The sequence below is a fragment of the Coregonus clupeaformis genome, unplaced genomic scaffold, assembly GCF_020615455.1.
Source record: "Coregonus clupeaformis isolate EN_2021a unplaced genomic scaffold, ASM2061545v1 scaf0430, whole genome shotgun sequence".
NCBI classification, from domain to species: Eukaryota; Metazoa; Chordata; class Actinopteri; order Salmoniformes; family Salmonidae; genus Coregonus; species Coregonus clupeaformis.
The window spans coordinates 93,164-112,501 of NW_025533885.1; the positions used below are offsets into that span (position 1 = coordinate 93,164).

Sequence of the window (19,338 nt, forward strand, 5' to 3'; positions counted from 1 at the left end):
ATAAGAGCGTCTGCTAAATGAATAAAATGTAAAATAGACAGTGCCTTAGAAAAGTATTTAGACCCCTTATACTTTTTCCACATTTTGTTAGATGACAGTTTTATTCTAAAATTAATTATATTGTTTTTTTCCCCTCATCAATCTACACACAATACCCCATAATTACAATGCAAAACAGGTTTTTAGAAATGTTTGCTAATTTATTAAAAATAAAAATACTGAAATATGACATTTACATAAGTATTCGAACCCTTTACTCAGTACTTTGTTGAAGCACCTTTGGCAGCGATTACAGCATCGAGTCTTCTTGGGTATGACGCTACAAGCTTCGCATACCTGTATTTGGGGAGTTTCTCCCATTCTTCTCTGCAGATCCTCTCAAGCTCTGTCAGGTTGGATGGGGAGCGTTGCTGCGCAGCTATTTTCAGGTCTCTCCAGAGATGTTCGATCAGGTTCAAGTCCGGGCTCTGGCTGGGCCACTCAAGGACATTCAGAGACTTGTCCCGAAGTCACGCCTGCGTTGTCTTGGCTGTGTGCTTAGGGTTGTTGTCCTGTTGGAAGGTAAACCTTCGCCCCAGTCTGATGTCCTGAGCGCTCTGGAGCAGGTTTTACTTTGCTCCGTTCATCTTTCCCTCGATCCTGACTAGTCTTCCAGTCCCTGCCGCTGAAGAAAATCCCCACAGCATGATGCTGCCACCACCATGCTTCACCGTAGGGATGGTGCCAGGTTTCCTCCAGATGTGACGCTTGGCATTCAGGCCAAAGAGTTCAATCTTGGTTTCATCAGACCAGAGAATCTTGTTTCTCATGGTCTGAGAGTATTTAGGTGCCTTTTGGCAAACTCCAAGCGGGCTGTCATGTGCCTTTTACTGAGGAGTGGCTTCCGTCTGACCACGCTACCATAAAGGCCTGATTGGTGGAGTGCTGCAGAGATGGTTGTCCTTCTGGAAGGTTCTCCCATCTCCACAGAGGAACTCTGGAGCACTGTCAGAGTGGCCATTGGGTTCTTGGTCACCTCCCTGACCAAGGCCCTTCTCCCCCGATTGCTCAGTTTGGTCGGGCGGCCAGCTCTAGGAAGAGTCCATCTTCCATTTAAGAATGATGGAGGCCACTGTGTTCATGGGGATCTTCAATGCTGCAGACATTTTTTGGTACCCTTCCCCAGATCTGTGCCTCGACACAATCCTGTCTCTGAGCTCTAAGGACAATTCCTTCTACCTCATGGCTTGGCTTTTTGCTCTGACATACACTGTCAACTGTGGGACCTTATATAGACAGGTGTGTGCCTTTCCAAATCATGTCCAATCAATTGAATTTACCACAGGTGGACTCCAGTCAAGTTGTAGAAACATCTCAAGGATGATCAATGGAAACAGGATGCACCTGAGCTCAATTTTGAGTCTCATAGAAAAGGGTCTGAATACTTTGGTAAATAAGATATTTCTGTATTTTATTTTTAATACATTTGCAAAAATGTCTAATAACCTGTTTTCGCTTTGTCATTATGGGGTATTGTGTGTAGATTGCTGAGGATTTTTATTGATTTAATCCATTTTAGAATAAGGCTGTAATGTTACAAAATGTGGAAAAAGTCAAGTGGTCTGAATACTTTCTGAAGGCGCTGGATGTATACATTTATTTTACTATGTCGTTCAAACAAGATACTGAGTCGTTCAAATTAGATTTGTTTGTTTTCCCTTTGGCTTCAGGGCTTCCGTGGATTAACACAAACAACGAATGCCATTGAAACATTAAAATGTAAAAATAAATGTCCAGTCAGATGATCTCCATGTGTCCTTCTCCCTCTGTCTCCTCTCTCACAGGAAATGGAAATAACCGCCAACGAGCTGAAGAATGTCCTCAACAGTATCGTCTCCAAACGTAAGACTAAAAGTAGACGTTACAGTCCTCTTCTTTATCATTACAGAAGGGGTTCCACAAGCTCCATTTTAGGGCCTGTTTTGTTCACCATTTTTATTTTAATTTTATTTTATTTTATTTTATTTCACCTTTATTTAACCAGGGAAGCCAGTTGAGAACAAGTTCTCATTTACAACTGCGACCTGGCCAAGATAAAGCAAAGCAGTGCGATAAAAACAACAACACAGAGTTACACATGGGGTAAAACAAAACATAAAGTCAAAAAATACAACAGAAAATCTATATACAGTGTGTGCAAATGTAGCAAGTTATGGAGGTAAGGCAATAAATAGGCCATAGTGCAAAATAATTACAATTAGTATTAACACTGGAATGATAGATGTGCAAGAGATGATGTGCAAATAGAGATGCTGGGGTGCAAAAGAGCAAAATAAATAACAATATGGGGATGAGGTAGTTGGGTGGGCTAATTTCAGAGGGGTCCAAAATTATTGACACCCTTGATAAAGATGAACAAGAATGACTGTATAAAATAAATAATTAAAATACTGAGCTATATTGTATGCAAAAACAAATCAGGAAATTATATAATTTTTTTATCATACAATTGCTCAGAGAAAGAGATTTTGTTTAACAGGTTAAACAAATATCTCTCAAAAAAAGTTAGGGGTCAAAATGATTGACACCCCTAGTTTCAATACCTTTCAATACATCACCTTGCGAGGATAACGGCACTGAGCCTTTTTCTAAAATGTTCTATGAGATTGGAGAACACATTGGGAGGGATCTTAGACCATTCCTCCATGCAGAATATTTTCTGATCCTTGATATCCTTCGTCTGCGCTTATGGACTGCCCTCTTCAATTCAAACCACAGTGTTTCAATGATTTTCAAGTCCAGAGACTGAGATGGCCATTGCAAAATGTTGATTTTTGTGGCCAATTAGCCATTTCTTTATGGATTTTGATGTGTGCTTGGGGTTATTGTCTTGCTGGAAGATCCACTTGCAGCCAAGTTTCACCCTCCTGGCAGAAGCAACCAGGTTTTTAGCTAGAATGTCCTGGTACTGTGTAAAGTTTGTTAACTAAATTGTTAAATGGTACTGGGTAAAATTAATTTATTTTTGCTTATCTTTAACACGGGTGTCAATAATTTCGGACCCCACTGTATATAAATCATATACACAAATGAGGACTGTCTGGTCCCCAGAAGAGTTTGGAAACACTGTCCTAAATCTCCCTCGCTCTCTCTCTCTCCCACAGATACAGTACATATAGATATATACTATATAGATATCAGATCATATAACATATCCTCTTCTATGTTGTCATTCTCCCATTAGTCACCTACAGTGTTTCCCAACCCTCAACTGGGACCACCTGATAGTCCACAGTTTTGTTCTAGCCCTGCGCTGACACACCAGATTCAACTAAGTGGTCATTTGTCGATTTGTGAACCCTCTGTCTCTCTCTCTCCCACAGATAAGGACCTGAACTCAGAGGGTTTTAGCCTGGACAGCTGCAGGAGCATGATCTCTCTCATGGACGTATCCTCTGTATCTGGGTTGTCTGTAGATAGAACACAACCTGCAGAGACCCACCTGGGTCAGGTTCTGTTGTCTGTAGATAGAACACAACCTGCAGAGACCCGCCTGGGTCAGGTTCTGTTGTCTGTAGATAGAACACAACCTGCAGAGACCCGCCCGGGTCAGGTTCTGTTGTCTGTAGATAGAACACAACCTGCAGAGACCCGCCCGGGTCAGGTTCTGTTGTCTGTAGATAGAACACAACCTGCAGAGACCCGCCTGGGTCAGGTTCTGTTGTCTGTAGATAGAACACAACCTGCAGAGACCCGCCTGCAGAGACCCGCCTGGGTCAGGTTCTGTTGTCTGTAGATAGAACACAACCTGCAGAGACCCGCCTGCAGAGACCCGCCCGGGTCAGGTTCTGTTGTCTGTAGATAGAACACAACCTGCAGAGACCCGCCCGGGTCAGGTTCTGTTGTCTGTAGATAGAACACAACCTGCAGAGACCCGCCTGCAGAGACCCGCCCGGGTCAGGTTCTGTTGTCTGTAGATAGAACACAACCTGCAGAGACCCGCCTGCAGAGACCCGCCCTGGTCAGGTTGTGTTGTCTGTAGATAGAACACAACCTGCAGAGACCCGCCTGGGTCAGGTTCTGTTGTCTGTAGATAGAACACAACCTGCAGAGACCCGCCTGCAGAGACCCGCCCGGGTCAGGTTCTGTTGTCTGTAGATAGAACACAACCTGCAGAGACCCGCCCGGGTCAGGTTCTGTTGTCTGTAGATAGAACACAACCTGCAGAGACCCGCCTGCAGAGACCCGCCCTGGTCAGGTTGTGTTGTCTGTATCAGTGCTTCTCAAACCTCTCGTCGGGGACCCCCAGATGTTTCACAATGTTGTTGTGGCCCTGAAGTAGCTCACCTGATTCACTTAGTCAAGGGCTTGATGATTGGTTGGCAATTTGAATAATATTATAATAACATGCCATTTGACGGACGCTTTCATCCAAAGCAGCAGTCACATGTGTGGATACATTTTACATATGGGTGGTCCCGGGAATCGAACCCACTACCCTGGCGTTACAAGCGCCCTGCTCTACCAACTGAGCTACAGAGGAGATGCGCAAGTTGTGGAATAGATCAAATACAGGGAACGGCTGGGGGTCCCCGAGGAGAGGTCTGGGGGAAACCACTGGAACGGCTGGGGGTCCCCGAGGAGAGGTCTGGGGGAAACCACTGGAACGGCTGGGGGTCCCCGAGGAGAGGTTTGGGGGAAACCACTGGAACGGCTGGGGGTCCCCGAGGAGAGGTTTGGGGGAAACCACTGGAACGGCTGGGGGTCCCCGAGGAGAGGTTTGGGGGAAACCACTGCTCTATAGAGAGAGAGCACAGTCTGTTGTGACCTGGGACAGGGCCTACGGTGGCCTATGAGGGCCAAATCCACCATTTTACTGCTGTGGTTCGCAGTAGCAAGGCCATGGGTGTTACAGGAAATGCACTAAATGTATTAACCAGGGTCTGTGAGCTAAGGGAGTGGAGAAACAGGTTATTCTGAGCCAAGTGACTGTATGTTGATGAGTTCCCCATGTGTCGCCCGTCGTTGTGGTCTTAACTGCAGCTGTCTAGATGGACGGGACGGGTAGACTGAACCTGCAGGAGTTCAGACATCTCTGGAACAAGATCAAGCAGTGGCAGGTGAGAATGCTGGGTTTTCCCTTTACCTGCTGCTCCCAATGGCACTGTAGACATGGTCAGATGTGTAGATTTATAACTGCTCTGTTTCTTAGGGAATTTTCCAACACTATAACTCGGACCAGGCTGGCAGCATCAACAGCTACGAGATGAGAAATGCTGTCAACGATGCAGGTAAGATAAAATCAAATCAAATGTTATTGGCCACATGCGCCGAATACAACAGGTACAGACATTACAGTGAAATGCTTACTTACAGCCCTTAACCAACAGTGCATTTATTTTTTAGTAAAAAAGTAAAATAAAACAACAACAAAAAAAGTGTTGAGAAAAAAAGAGCAGAAGTAAAATAAAATAACAGTAGGGAGGCTATATATACAGGGGGGTACCGGTGCAGAGTCAATGTGCGGGGGCACCGGCTAGTTGAGGTAGTTGAAGTAATATGTACAGTGGGGGGAAAAAAGTATTTAGTCAGCCACCAATTGTGCAAGTTCTCCCACTTAAAAAGATGAGAGAGGCCTGTAATTTTCATCATAGGTACACGTCAACTATGACAGACAAATTGAGATTTTTTTTTCCAGAAATTCACATTGTAGGATTTTTTATGAATTTATTTGCAAATTATGGTGGAAAATAAGTATTTGGTCACCTACAAACAAGCAAGATTTCTGGCTCTCACAGACCTGTAACTTCTTCTTTAAGAGGCTCCTCTGTCCTCCACTCGTTACCTGTATTAATGGCACCTGTTTTAACTTGTTATCAGTATAAAAGACACCTGTCCACAACCTCAAACAGTCACACTCCAAACTCCACTATGGCCAAGACCAAAGTGCTGTCAAAGGACACCAGAAACAAAATTGTAGACCTGCACCAGGCTGGGAAGACTGAATCTGCAATAGGTAAGCAGCTTGGTTTGAAGAAATCAACTGTGGGAGCAATTATTAGGAAATGGAAGACATACAAGACCACTGATAATCTCCCTCGATCTTGGGCTCCATGCAAGATCTCACCCCGTGGGGTCAAAATGATCACAAGAACGGTGAGCAAAAATCCCAGAACCACACGGGGGGACCTAGTGAATGACCTGCAGAGAGCTGGGACCAAAGTAACAAAGCCTACCATCAGTAACACACTACGCCGCCAGGGACTCAAATCCTGCAGTGCCAGACGTGTCCCCCTGCTTAAGCCAGTACATGTCCAGGCCCGTCTGAAGTTTGCTAGAGTGCATTTGGATGATCCAGAAGAGGATTGGGAGAATGTCATATGGTCAGATGAAACCAAAATATAACTTTTTGGTAAAAACTCAACTCGTCGTGTTTGGAGTGCAAAGAATGCTGAGTTGCATCCAAAGAACACCATACCTACTGTGAAGCATGGGGGTGGAAACATCATGCTTTGGGGCTGTTTTTCTGCAAAGGGACCAGGATGACTGATCCGTGTAAAGGAAAGAATGAATGGGGCCATGTATCGTGAGATTTTGAGTGAAAACCTCCTTCCATCAGCAAGGGCATTGAAGATGAAACGTGGCTGGGTCTTTCAGCATGACAATGATCCCAAACACACCGCCCGGGCAACGAAGGAGTGGCTTCGTAAGAAGCATTTCAAGGTCCTGGAGTGGCCTAGCCAGTCTCCAGATCTCAACCCCATAGAAAATCTTTGGAGGGAGTTGAAAGTCTGTGTTGCCCAGCGACAGCCCCAAAACATCACTGCTCTAGAGGAGATCTGCATGGAGGAATGGGCCAAAATACCAGCAACAGTGTGTGAAAACCTTGTGAAGACTTACAGAAAACGTTTGACCTGTGTCATTGCCAACAAAGGGTATACAACAAATTATTAAGAAACTTTTGTTATTGACCAAATACTTATTTTCCACCATAATTTGCAAATAAATTCATTAAAAATCCTACAATGTGATTTTCTGGATTTTTTTTCCGCATTTTGTCTGTCATAGTTGACGTGTACCTATGATGAAAATTACAGGCCTCTCTCACCTTTTTAAGTGGGAGAACTTGCACAATTGGTGGCTGACTAAATACTTATTTTCCCCACTGTACATGTGGGTAGAGCAGGGGTGTCAAACGTCCGGCCCGCGGGCCGGCTCAGGCCCGCAAACGGGTTTAATCTGGCCCGCGAGATGATTTTGTAAAGTATAAAAATGAGCTGCAATTTTTCAATAAAATAAACTGCTGTTCCAATTGTGTCCACTGGATGGCGCAATAGCAATTGTGTTAAGCAAGCAAACTGTTTATACCGGGGCAGAGCAAATAGGTCAAGCAAGTGCAGCCAGTCCGGATGAGCTACTTTGTTTTGCCCGCGATATTTATTACGGCTTCTACTTTTAACATTATGTGCTTTGGCACCCTCATTGCCCCAATATGTCTCTGTCAAAAAAGAGAAAAGTGGACGCAGAGTGTTCCAAGAAAAATTGTCATCCTTCTATTTATTCACGGAATTGAATGGGAAAGCTGTATGTTTGGTGTGTTCACAGCATGTTGCAGTGCTGAAAGAATATAACCTTCGTCGCCACTATGTGAGTCTTCATGCCGACAAATATGACAACTTTCAAGGACAGCGGAGAAGAGAGAAGGTGAATGAACTGTTGGTGGGTCTGAAGAAACAGCAGTCTGTGTTTACTCACAGCCGAGACATCAGTGACGCTGCAGTGAAAGCTAGCTACCTCATTGCTAATGAAATCGCAGTGGCTTCAAAACCATTTAGTGAGGGTGAATTTGTAAAAAGATGCATGATGAAGGCAGCAGAGATTGTGTGCCCTGAAAAGCACCAGGCTTTTGCAAATATCAGCCTGACAAGAAACACAGTTGCAGACAGGATTTCCGATCTTTCAGTGGATTTGGACAGCCAGTTGAAGCATTTTCGGTTGCAATTGATGAAAGCACGGACATTACAGATGTTGCACAACTGGCCATTTTCATCCGCGGAGTTGATGACACATTGACCGTCACCGAGGAGTTCGTGAAGTTGGTGCCGATGACAGATACAACGACAGCAGCTGATATTTTCACTGCACTCGTCGGCGCGCTGGACAGGGTCGGAGTGGACTGGTCCCGCGCTGTCAGCCTGGCTACAGATGGTGCGCCCTCAATTATCGGGAAAAAAAGCAGGCGTTGTGACAAAGTTCAGAGAGAAAGTGCAATCTGCAAATGGAGGACGTGATTTTTGGACTTTTCACTGTATTTTGCACCAGGAGGCTTTGTGTTGCAAGTCATTAAAGATGGATAACGTCATGAAGGTGGTCATCCAAACTGTTAATTTCATCCGATCCAGAAGCCTGAATCACCGTCAGTTTGATAGCCTTCTCAGAGAGAAAGACCACATCTATGGCCTGCCATACCACACTGAGGTAAGATGGTTAAGCCGAGGTGCTGTGCTGAGGCGTTTCTTTGATTTACGAGAAGAAATTGAACAGTTCATGGAAGAAAAGGGCAAACCAGTGTTAGAATTTAATTCCGCAGAATGGATGCAGGACCTTGCATTTATGGTGGATGTTACAGAGCACCTGAATAACTTGAACAAACAGCTGCAAGGGCGCAACAAAGTTGCCACGCAGTATTATGACAGCATACGTTCTTTCAAATTGAAGCTGTCATTGTGGGAGACGCAACTCGCCGGTGGTGATGCAGCTCACTTCCCCTGTCTGAAAAATGTGTGCGCGACCCAACATGTGGCAGACATGAAGCGGTTCAAAGATAAAATAACGGGACTGTTAAGGGAGTTTGAGCAACGCTTTCAGATTTTTGGTGAACTGGAGAAAGACTTCAAAGTTTTTTGTTCGCCATTCACCGTGAATCCCTCTGATCTGCCCGTCACCATCCAACTTGAAATAATAGACTTGCAGTGTGACTCGGATTTGAAGGGCAAATTTGCCGCAGCTGGCTTGGACACATTTTATCAGAATCTCTTGCCAGGTTACCCCAACTTGACAGCCCCGGCTGCAAAACTGTTGTGCATGTTTGGAACCACATATCTTTGTGAGCAAGTTCTCTGTAATGAGCATAAATAAAACAAAGCTGCGCTCAAGGCTCACGCACAAGCACTTGAATCACATCCTGAAGTTGGCTGTCACTCAGGATGTGACGCCTGATATTGATGCGCTGGTGAAAGCTAAAAGATGCCAGGTATCAGGAGTCAAATAAACTATGCAACCCCACTTAAAGTGCTGCATGAGACACCCTGATATAGTTCTGTGATCTGTGATATACTTCTGTGAATCACTGAGGCATTGTGTGTTTGTGTGTTGTTTGTCCTCAGAATTTCAAATAACTTGAGGTGTTTTATGATTAATAGTGATGTTGTGCTTTTGGACACACTGTCCTCAGGCTCCAGCTTTATGTTTATATGTTTTTATGTTGATGTGCTATTGTTTTTAATTGATTTTAATTTATTTGTATATTTAACCTATTCTTGACTCTGTGGTTCTTGCACTTGTTTGGGGAACAGGATTTCATTATTTGTATCTACATTTCTGCCTGAGAAATGACACCCTGATATAGTTCTGTGATCTGTGAAACAGTTCTGTTAATCACTGAGGCATTGTGTGTTTGTGTGTTCTTTTTCTTTAGAATTTTCAAATAAACTTGAGGTGTTTTATGATTAATAGTGATGTTGTGCTTGTACTATTTTGGACACACTGTCCTCAGGCTCCAGCTTTATGTTTTATGTTGATAGTATTAAAACAAAGAAAACAATCTGAAGTTGTTGTTTTTAAGTTATATATACCATGATTTTACCGGTCCGGCCCACTTGGGAATAGATTTTCCTCCATGTGGCCCCTGAGCTAAAATGAGTTTGACACCCCTGGGGTAGAGTTAAAGTGACTATGCATAAATAATTAACAGAGTAGCAGCAGCGTAAAAATATGGGGTGGGGGGGCAGTGCAAATAGTCCGGGTAGCCATGATTAGCTGTTCAGGAGTCTTATGGCTTGGGGGTAGAAGCTGTTGAGAAGTCTTTTGGACCTAGACTTGGCGCTCCGGTACCGCTTGCCGTGCGGTAGAGCATCTCTAGTTGTGTTTACCAGATTTAAATAGAAAACAATCGGCAGCTGGATTGGATCCCTGTTTAAGCAACTACAAGGAGATGTAAAGAAATGTTGTTTTGTTTAAATGTGCTGCAGCATGGTGACTGACCACTCCACAGCCTAATGTATGTCTCTAATATCTCCTGTCTCTTCAGCCATGTGTCTTTGTCTCCCGTTCAGGTTTCCGTCTCAACAACCAGCTCTATGACATCATCACCATGCGCTACGCCAACGAGGGCATGAACATCGACTTTGACAGCTTCATCAGCTGTCTGGTCCGCCTCGAAGCCATGTTCAGTATGTCACTCATCTCCGTATTACACTGGTCCCAGATCTGTATGTGCTGTCTTGTCAACTCCTGGCCATTGGCATGCAGGTCGGGTTACTGTAAATGTTGATGTAAAATGGGCGTTTTATATTTGAGTTGATTATGATTTATTTGACATTTAAAAACACAACTCAACCACACGTGTGTATACAACACGTTTTAAGTAATTGAGGAAAACACAACCAAAGTTGTACTTTGTTTTCTTCTCATTTTGGTCCTCTTAATATACATCTTTGATTTATTTATTGATTGATTGATTGATTATATGGGGTTTGTTTGCAGGGGCGTTCCAGGCCTTTGACCAGGATGGAGACGGTACGATCAGACTCAGTGTCTTGGAGGTAAGCTGCTAATGCTATAATACATCATGGAATATAATGAGTATTAACATGTTATTACCACCACCTTAGGTAGAGTGAACCAAGATGTTATTACCACCGCCTTAGTAGAGTGAACCAAGATGTTATTACCACTGCCAAGATGTTATTACCACCGCCTTAGGTAGAGTGAACCAAGATGTTATTACCACTGCCAAGATGTTATTACCACTGCCAAGATGTTATTACCACTGCCAAGATGTTATTACCACCGCCTTAGGTAGAGTGGACCAAGATGTTATTACCACTGCCAAGATGTTATTACCACCGCCTTAGGTAGAGTGGACCAAGATGTTATTACCACTGCCAAGATGTTATTACCACCGCCTTAGGTAGAGTGAACCAAGATGTTATTACCACTGCCAAGATGTTATTACCACTGCCAAGATGTTATTACCACCGCCTTAGGTAGAGTGGACCAAGATGTTATTACCACTGCCAAGATGTTATTACCACCGCCTTAGGTAGAGTGAACCAAGATGTTATTACCACCGCCTTAGGTAGAGTGAACCAAGATGTTATTACCACTGCCAAGATGTTATTACCACCGCCTTAGGTAGAGTGAACCAAGATGTTATTACCACTGCCTTAGGTAGAGTGAACCAAGATGTTATTACCACTGCCAAGATGTTATTACCACTGCCTTAGTAGAGTGAACCAAGATGTTATTACCACCGCCTTAGGTAGAGTGAACCAAGATGTTATTACCACTGCCAATATGTTATTACCACCGCCTTAGTAGAGTGAACCAAGATGTTATTACCACTGCCTTAGGTAGAGTGGACCAAGATGTTATTACCACCGCCTTAGGTAGAGTGAACCAAGATGTTATTACCACTGCCAAGATGTTATTACCACCGCCTTAGTAGAGTGAACCAAGATGTTATTACCACTGCCAAGATGTTATTACCACCGCCTTAGGTAGAGTGGACCAAGATGTTATTACCACTGCCAAGATGTTATTACCACCGCCTTAGGTAGAGTGAACCAAGATGTTATTACCACCGCCTTAGGTAGAGTGGACCAAGATGTTGTTTTCACCTAACGTCTGTATCACCATTGTTTTTAATGGTGCTCACGGTTAGCTGCTGCTTTTCCCTAGTCGGAGCATTTAGCTTATTTTTTCCCCTAGTCGACACAGCCCCTTACTGCACATGTATAAGGACAACAACAGTGTTACCAACCTAACTGATATCTGTGTTACCAAATTCAGGGGTTCTCAAACTTTTTGGGTCCGGGGACCCCTTTCGTGATTGCAAATTCATAACCAGAACAAAACTGGAGTGAGATAAAACTAACATACAAGGAGTTTTACTATGACTTCGGCAGTGCATGGCTGGACGAACCACGTCTCTGCCCTGGGAAGGAACATTTAAACGCCCGCCTCTTGGCATCTGAGATCAGTTTTCAAGCTAATACCCTGCAATTCTACACATTTTGCCATAAGGCAGAGATAAAACTTTGCCGTTTTAAAGCTTAAATTACAATGCATTTATGTTTGAGTAAATACACTTTTGGGGAATAAAAGTAATGAGTTAAAAAAATACATTTTAGTCATTTAGCAGACGCTCTTATCCAGAGCAATTAGGGTTAAGTGCCTCGCTCAAGGGCACATCGACAGATTTTCACCTAGTCGGCTCGGGGATTAGAACCAGTGACCTTTCGTTTACTGGCACAACGCTCTTAACCACTAAGCTACCTGCCGCCCCGGCCGGTGGAGTACTGTGGATACCATTATCCCTGTGAGCTTCCCAGTCCCATGTTGCTCAGGGTTAATAACATACATTGTAGATAAAAAAATATTACATTGTATTGTATTCTACACTGAACAAAAATATAAATGCAACATGTAAAGTGTTGGTCCCATGTTTCATGAGCTGAAATAAAATATCCCAGAAATGTTCCATACGCACAAAAAGCTTATTTATCTCAAATTTGGTGCACAAATCTATTTACATCCCTGTTAGTGAGCATTTATCATTTGCCAAGATAATCCATCCACCTGACATGTGTGGCATATCAAGAAGCTGATTAAACAGCATGATCACTACACAGGTGCACCTTGTGCTGGGGACGATAAAAGGCCACTCTAAAATGTGCAGTTTTGTCACACAACACAATGCCAAAGATGTCTCAAGTTTTGAGGGAGCGTGCATTTGGCATGCTGACTGACGGAATGTCCACCAGAGCTGTTGCCAGATAATTGAATGTTCATTTCTCTACCATAAGCCACCTCCAATGTCATTTTAGAGAATTTGGCAGTACATCCAACCGGCCTCACAACCACAGACCACGTAGAACCACGCCAGCCCAGGACCTCCACATCCGGCTTCTTCACCTGCGGGGTCGTCTGAGACCAGCCACCCGGACAGCTGATGAAACTGTAGGTTTGAACAACCGAAGAATTTCTGCACAAACTGTAAGAAACCATCTCAGGGAAGCTCATCTGCGTGCTCGTCGTCCTCACCAGGGTCTTGACCTGACTGCAGTTCGGCATTGTAACTGACTTCAGTGGGCAAACGCTCACCTTCGATGGCCACTGGCACGCTGGAGAAGTGTGCTCTTCACGGATGAATCCCGGTTTCAACTGTACCGGGCAGATGGCAAACGTGTGGGCGAGTGGTTTGCTGATGTCAACATTGTGAAAAGAGTGCCCCATGGTGGCGGTGGGGTTATGGTATGGGCAGGCATAAGCTACGGAAAACGAACACAATTACATTTCATTGATGGCTATTTGAATGCACAGCGATACCGTTACGAGATCCTGAGTGCCATTCATCCGCCACCATCACCTCATGTTTCAGCATGGTAATGCACAGCCCCATGTCACAAGGATCTGTATACAATTCCTGGAAGCTGAAAATGTCCCACTTCTTCCATGGCCTGCATACTCACTAGACATGTCACCCATTGATCATGTTTGGGATGCTCTGGATCGACGTGTACGACAGCGTGTTCCAGTTCCTGTCAATATCCAGCAACTTCTCACAGCCATTGAAGAGGAGTGGGACAACATTCCACAGGCCACAATCAACAGCCTGATCAACTCTATATGAAGGAGATGTGTCACGCTGCATGAGGCAAATGGTGGTCACACCAGATACTGACTGGTTTTCCGATCCACGCCCCTACCTTTTTTAAAGGTATCTGTGACCAACATATGCATATCTGTATTCCCTGTCAACTGAAATCCATATATTAGGGCTTAATTAATTTATTTCAATTGACTGATTTCTTTATATGACCTGTAACTCAGTAAAATCTTTGAAATTATTCGATGTTTATATTTTTGTTCAGTTTATTACAACCTTTAGACCTATTCTTCTTCTTCGGCCTAATCTGTTGTAATATTATTTTATAGATACAGTACCAGTCAAAAGTTTGGACACCCCTACTCATTCAAGGGTTTTTCTTTATTTTTTACTATTTTCTACATTGTAGAATAATAGTGAAGACATCAAAACTATGAAATAACACACATGCAATCATGTAGTAACCAAAAAAAAGGGTTAAACAAATCAAAATATATGTTACATTTGAGATTCTTCAAAGTAGCCACCCTTTGCCTTGATGACAACACACGAACAAAACAACGTAACGTGAAGTCGTCAGGCTAAACACAACACAAGCCTCTAACACGGAACAAGATCCCACCACTAGTGATTGCCAACAGGCTGCCTAAGTACGATCCCCAATCAGAGACAACGAGCGACAGCTGCCTCTGATTGGGAATCACACCCGGCCAAACATAGAAATACAACACCTAGACTGAGAACATAGAAAATACTAACGTAGAACTCCACACCCTGACTCAACATACTAGAGTCCCATAAGTCAGGGCCATAACCCAGACATCAGTCAATTCAAAGGGTTTATTACGTAAATTGTGCGTTATTCTTTCAGATGGAATATAGGAAGTTAGTTATTTTAGCCACATCTGCTTGCTTGGCGGAGTGTCACTCTTCCATTATAATAGCTGTGCATTTATTGGCTGCAATGACTGCCAATTGAATGAATCTGGTTCTGCTACCAATATTAACTGGTAGAACAGAGTCATCTCCAAGAAGAATAAGGGAAGGATCAAGTGGTACAGTCATATTAGTGACCTGTGATAAGACCTGTATAATGTCTTCCCAATAATTGCCTAGTTCAGGGCAGGACAAAAACATATGCATAAGTCAATCCCCGTTTTACACCTTTGGCAACATTTTGAATATTTAGAATTGATCTTATATTGATCTTGTCTGCTCTGGTGTAAAGTAGACACTATGGAAAATACACTGCTCAAAAAAATAAAGGGAACACTTAAACAGCACAATTTTGACTGGTACTGTACTGTACATTGCATTTGAAAAGTATTCAGACCCCTTGACTTTTTCCACATTTTGTTACGCTACAGCCTTATTCTAAAATTTATTTTATTCCCTCATCAATCTACACACAATACCCCATAATGACAATGCGAAAACAGGTTGTTGGACATTTTTGCAAATGTATTCAATATAAAAAACTGAAATACCTTATTTACATAAGTATTCAGACCCTTTGAGACTTGAAATTGAGCTCAGGTGCATCCTGTTTCCATTGATCATCCTTGAGATGTTTCTACAACTTAATTTGAGTCCACCTGTGGTCAATTCAATTGATTGGACATGATTTGGAAAGGCACACACCTGTCTATATAAGGTCCCACAGTTGACAGTGCATGTCAGAGCAAAAACCAAGCCATGAGCTCGAAGGAATTGTCCGTAGAGCTGCGAGACAGGATTGTGTTGAGGCACAGATCTGGGGAAGGGTACCAAAAAATGTCTGCAGCATTGAAGGTCCCCAAGAACACAGTGGACTCCATCATTCTTAAATGGAAGAAGTTTGGAAACAGACATGCATGTGGTCCTCTGTAGCTCAATTGGTAGAGCACGGCGCTTGTAACGCCAGGGTAGTGGGTTCGATCCCCGGGACCACCCATACGTAAAAATTTATGCACACATGACTGTAAGTCACTTTGGATAAAAGTGTCTGCTAAATGGCATATTTATTTATATTTAAGACTCTTCCTAGAGCTGGCCGCCCGACCAAATAATCAGGCCTTCATGGTAGAGTTGCCAGACGGAAGCCACTCCTCAGTAAAAGGCAGCTTGGAGTTTGCCAAAAGGCACCTAAAGACGTACAAGATTCTCTGGTCTGATGAAACCAAGATTGAACTCTTTGGCCTGAATGCCAAGCGTCACTTCTGGAGGAAACCTGGCACCATCCCTACGGTGAAGCATGGTGGTGGCAGCATCATGCTGTGGGGATGTATTTCAGTGGCAGGGACTGGGAGACTAGTCAGGATCGAGGGAAAGATTAACGGAGCAAAGTACAGAGAGATCTTTGATGAAAACCTGCTCCAGAGCGCTCAGGACCTCAGACTGGGGCGAAGGTTCACCTTCCAACAGGACAATGACCCTAAGCACACAGCCAAGACAACTCAGGAGTGGCTTCGGGACAAGTCTCTGAATGTCCTTGAGTGGCCCAGCCAGAGCCCGGACTTGAACCCGATCAAACATCTCTGGAGAGACCTGAAAATAGCTGTGCAGCGACGCTCCCCATCCAACCTGACAGAGCTTGAGAGGATCTGCAGAGAAGAATGGAAGAAACTCCCCAAATACAGGTGTGCCTTTGTAGAGTCATACCCAAGAAGACTCGATGCTAACCTCAGCCAAAGGTGCTTCAACAAAGTACTGAGTAAAGGGTCTGAATACTTATGTAAATGTAATCTTTTAAAAAATATTTTAAAATTAGCTAACATTTCTAAAAACCTGTTTTTGCTTTGTCATTATGGGGTATTGTGTGTAGATTGATCAGGGGGAAAAACAATTAATCAATTTGAGAATAAGGCTGTAACGTAACAAAATACTTTCCGAATGCACTGTATATATATATATATATATATATATATATATATATACACTGAACAAAAATATAAACGCAACATGCAACAATTTAATTTTTTTTACTGAGTTACAAGGAAATCAGTCAATTTAAATAAATTAACTAGGCCTTAAATTAACTAGGCCTTAATCTATGGATTTCACATGACTGGGAATACAGATATGCATCTGTTGGTCACAGATACCTTTAAAGAAAGGTAGGGGTGTGGATCAGAAAACCAGTCAGTATCTGATGTGACCACCATTTTCCTCATGCAGCGTGACACATCTCCTTCACATAGAGTTGATCAGGCTGTTGATTGTGTCCTGTGGAATGTTGTCCCATTCGTCTTCAATGGCTGTGCGAAGTTGCTGGATATTGGCAAGAACTGGAACACGCTGTCGTATGTATCGATCAAGAGCATTCCAAACCTGCTCAATGGGTGACATGTCTGGTGAGTATGCAGGCCATGGAAGAACTAGGACATTTTCAGCTTCCAGGAATTGTGTACAGATCCTCGCGACATGGGGCCGTGTATTACATGCTGAAACATGAGGCGATGGCGGTGGATGAATGGCACAACAATGGGCCTCAGGATCTCGTAACGGTATCTCTGTGCATTAAAAATGCAATTGTGTTCGTTGTCTATAGCTTATCCCTGCCCAACCATAACCCCGCCGCCACCATTTGGCACACTGTTCACAACGTTGACATCAGCAAACCCCTCGCCCACACAGCGCCATACAAGCTGTCTGCCATCTGCCCGGTACAGTTGAAACAGGGATTCATCCGTGAAGAGCACACTTCTCCAGCGTGCCAGTGGCCATCGAAGGTGAGCGTTTGCCCACTGAAGTCGGTTACGATGCCGAACTGCATTCAGGTCAAGACCCTGGTGAGGACGACGAGCACGCAGATGAGCTTCCCTGAGACGGTTTCTGACAGTTTGTGCAGAAATTCTTCGGTTGTGGCAAACCCACAGTTTCATCAGCTGTCTGGATGGCTGGTCTCAAACGATGAAGAAGGCTGATGTGGAGGTCCTGGGCTAGGGTGGTTGTGAGGCCGGTTGGACGTACTGCCAAATTCTCTAAAACGACATTGGAGGCGGCTTATGGTAGAGAAATGAACATGAACCCCCTGCAGTACCTCCGCGGACCCCATTTTGAGAACTTCTGTCCTAACTGATCACACCCCTCTATGTCTCTCCTCGATGTCCTAACTGATTGTAACAGTGTTGCTTCCGTCCCTCTCCTCGCCCCTACCTGGGCTTGAACCAGGGACCCTCTGCACACATCGACAACAGTCACCCTCGAAGCACCCGTTACCCGTCGCTCCACAAAAGCCGCGGCCCTTGCAGAGCAAAGGGAAACAACTACTTCAAGGTCTCAGAGCGAGTGACGTCACCGATTGAAACGATACTAGCGCGCACCGCTAACTAGCTAGCCATTTCACACCGGTTACATGATAATACCCCTCTAAATCCATTTAAATCAAATCAAATGTTATTTGTCACATACACATGTTTAGCAGATGTTATTGCGGGTGTAGCGAAATGCATGTGTTTCTAGCTCCAACATTGCAGTATATCTAACCATTTTCTGTCTCACCTCTATGTCCTAACTGATCATACCCTTCTATGTCCTAACTGATCATACCCTCTATGTCCTAACTGATCATACCCTTCTATGTCCTAACTGATCATACCCCTTCTATGTCCTAACTGATCATACCCTTCTATGTCCTAACTGATCATACCCTTCTATGTCCTAACTGATCATACCCTTCTATGTCCTAACTGATCATACCCCTTCTATGTCCTAACTGATCATACCCTTCTATGTCCTAACTGATCATACCCCTTCTATGTCCTAACTGATCATACCCTTCTATGTCCTAACTGATCATACCCTTCTATGTCCTAACTGATCATACCCTTCTATGTCTCTCCTCTATGTCCAGTGGCTCCAGCTGACCATGTATGCCTAGAGAGCCAGAAAGGTCTTCTCAGCTGGTCTGCCTCCCAGGTGAGACCCACACCATGTGAAGAACAGAGGCGAACTACCAGCATTTACCTCAGTCGTGACCGTGCCAGACCGTAGCCCTAACCCTGCCTGTACCACCTCCACCACTTCCTGTTCACCTCACTTCCTGTTCACCTCACTTCAACCCTCAGACCTCACAATAGACTGCTACTCCATACCACTTAGCACTCCTACCCCATCCTACCCCATCCTACCCCATCCTACCCCATCCTACCCCATCCTACCCCATCCTACCCCATCCTACCCCATCTCTCTCTCCCACACATCCTACCCCATCCTACCCCATCCTACCCCATCTCTCTCTCCCACACATCCTACCCCATCTCCCTCTCCCACACATCCTACCCCATCCTACCCCATCCTACCCCATCCTACCCCATCCTACCCCATCCTACCCTCTCCCACACATCCTACCCCATCTCTCTCTCCCTCTAACCTTCTCCATCTCTCTCTCCCTCTAACCTTCTCCATCTCTCTCTCCCTCTAACCTTCTCCATCTCTCTCTCCCTCTAACCTTCTCCATCTCTCTCTCCCTCTAACCTTCTCCTTCC

At 44.2% G+C, this 19,338-nt stretch overlaps 1 protein-coding gene across 4 annotated transcripts in view; it reads left to right on the forward strand.

Annotated features, from left to right (window-relative positions):
- LOC121539129 (calpain-3-like) overlaps window positions 1-19,032 on the forward strand; it is a 64,749-nt gene extending 45,717 nt beyond the window's left edge. For all 4 annotated transcript variants that reach the window (XM_041847398.2, XM_041847400.2, XM_041847397.2 and 1 more), the window contains 7 exons: window positions 1,824-1,881; window positions 3,363-3,427; window positions 5,031-5,099; window positions 5,192-5,270; window positions 10,314-10,430; window positions 10,744-10,802; window positions 18,705-19,032. In XM_041847398.2, the coding sequence (XP_041703332.1) occupies window positions 1,824-1,881; window positions 3,363-3,427; window positions 5,031-5,099; window positions 5,192-5,270; window positions 10,314-10,430; window positions 10,744-10,802; window positions 18,705-18,731 (474 nt within the window). In that variant the 3' untranslated portion in view covers window positions 18,732-19,032. The remainder of the gene's footprint in view (window positions 1-1,823; window positions 1,882-3,362; window positions 3,428-5,030; window positions 5,100-5,191; window positions 5,271-10,313; window positions 10,431-10,743; window positions 10,803-18,704) is intronic.
- The last annotated feature ends 306 nt before the right edge of the window (window positions 19,033-19,338 follow it).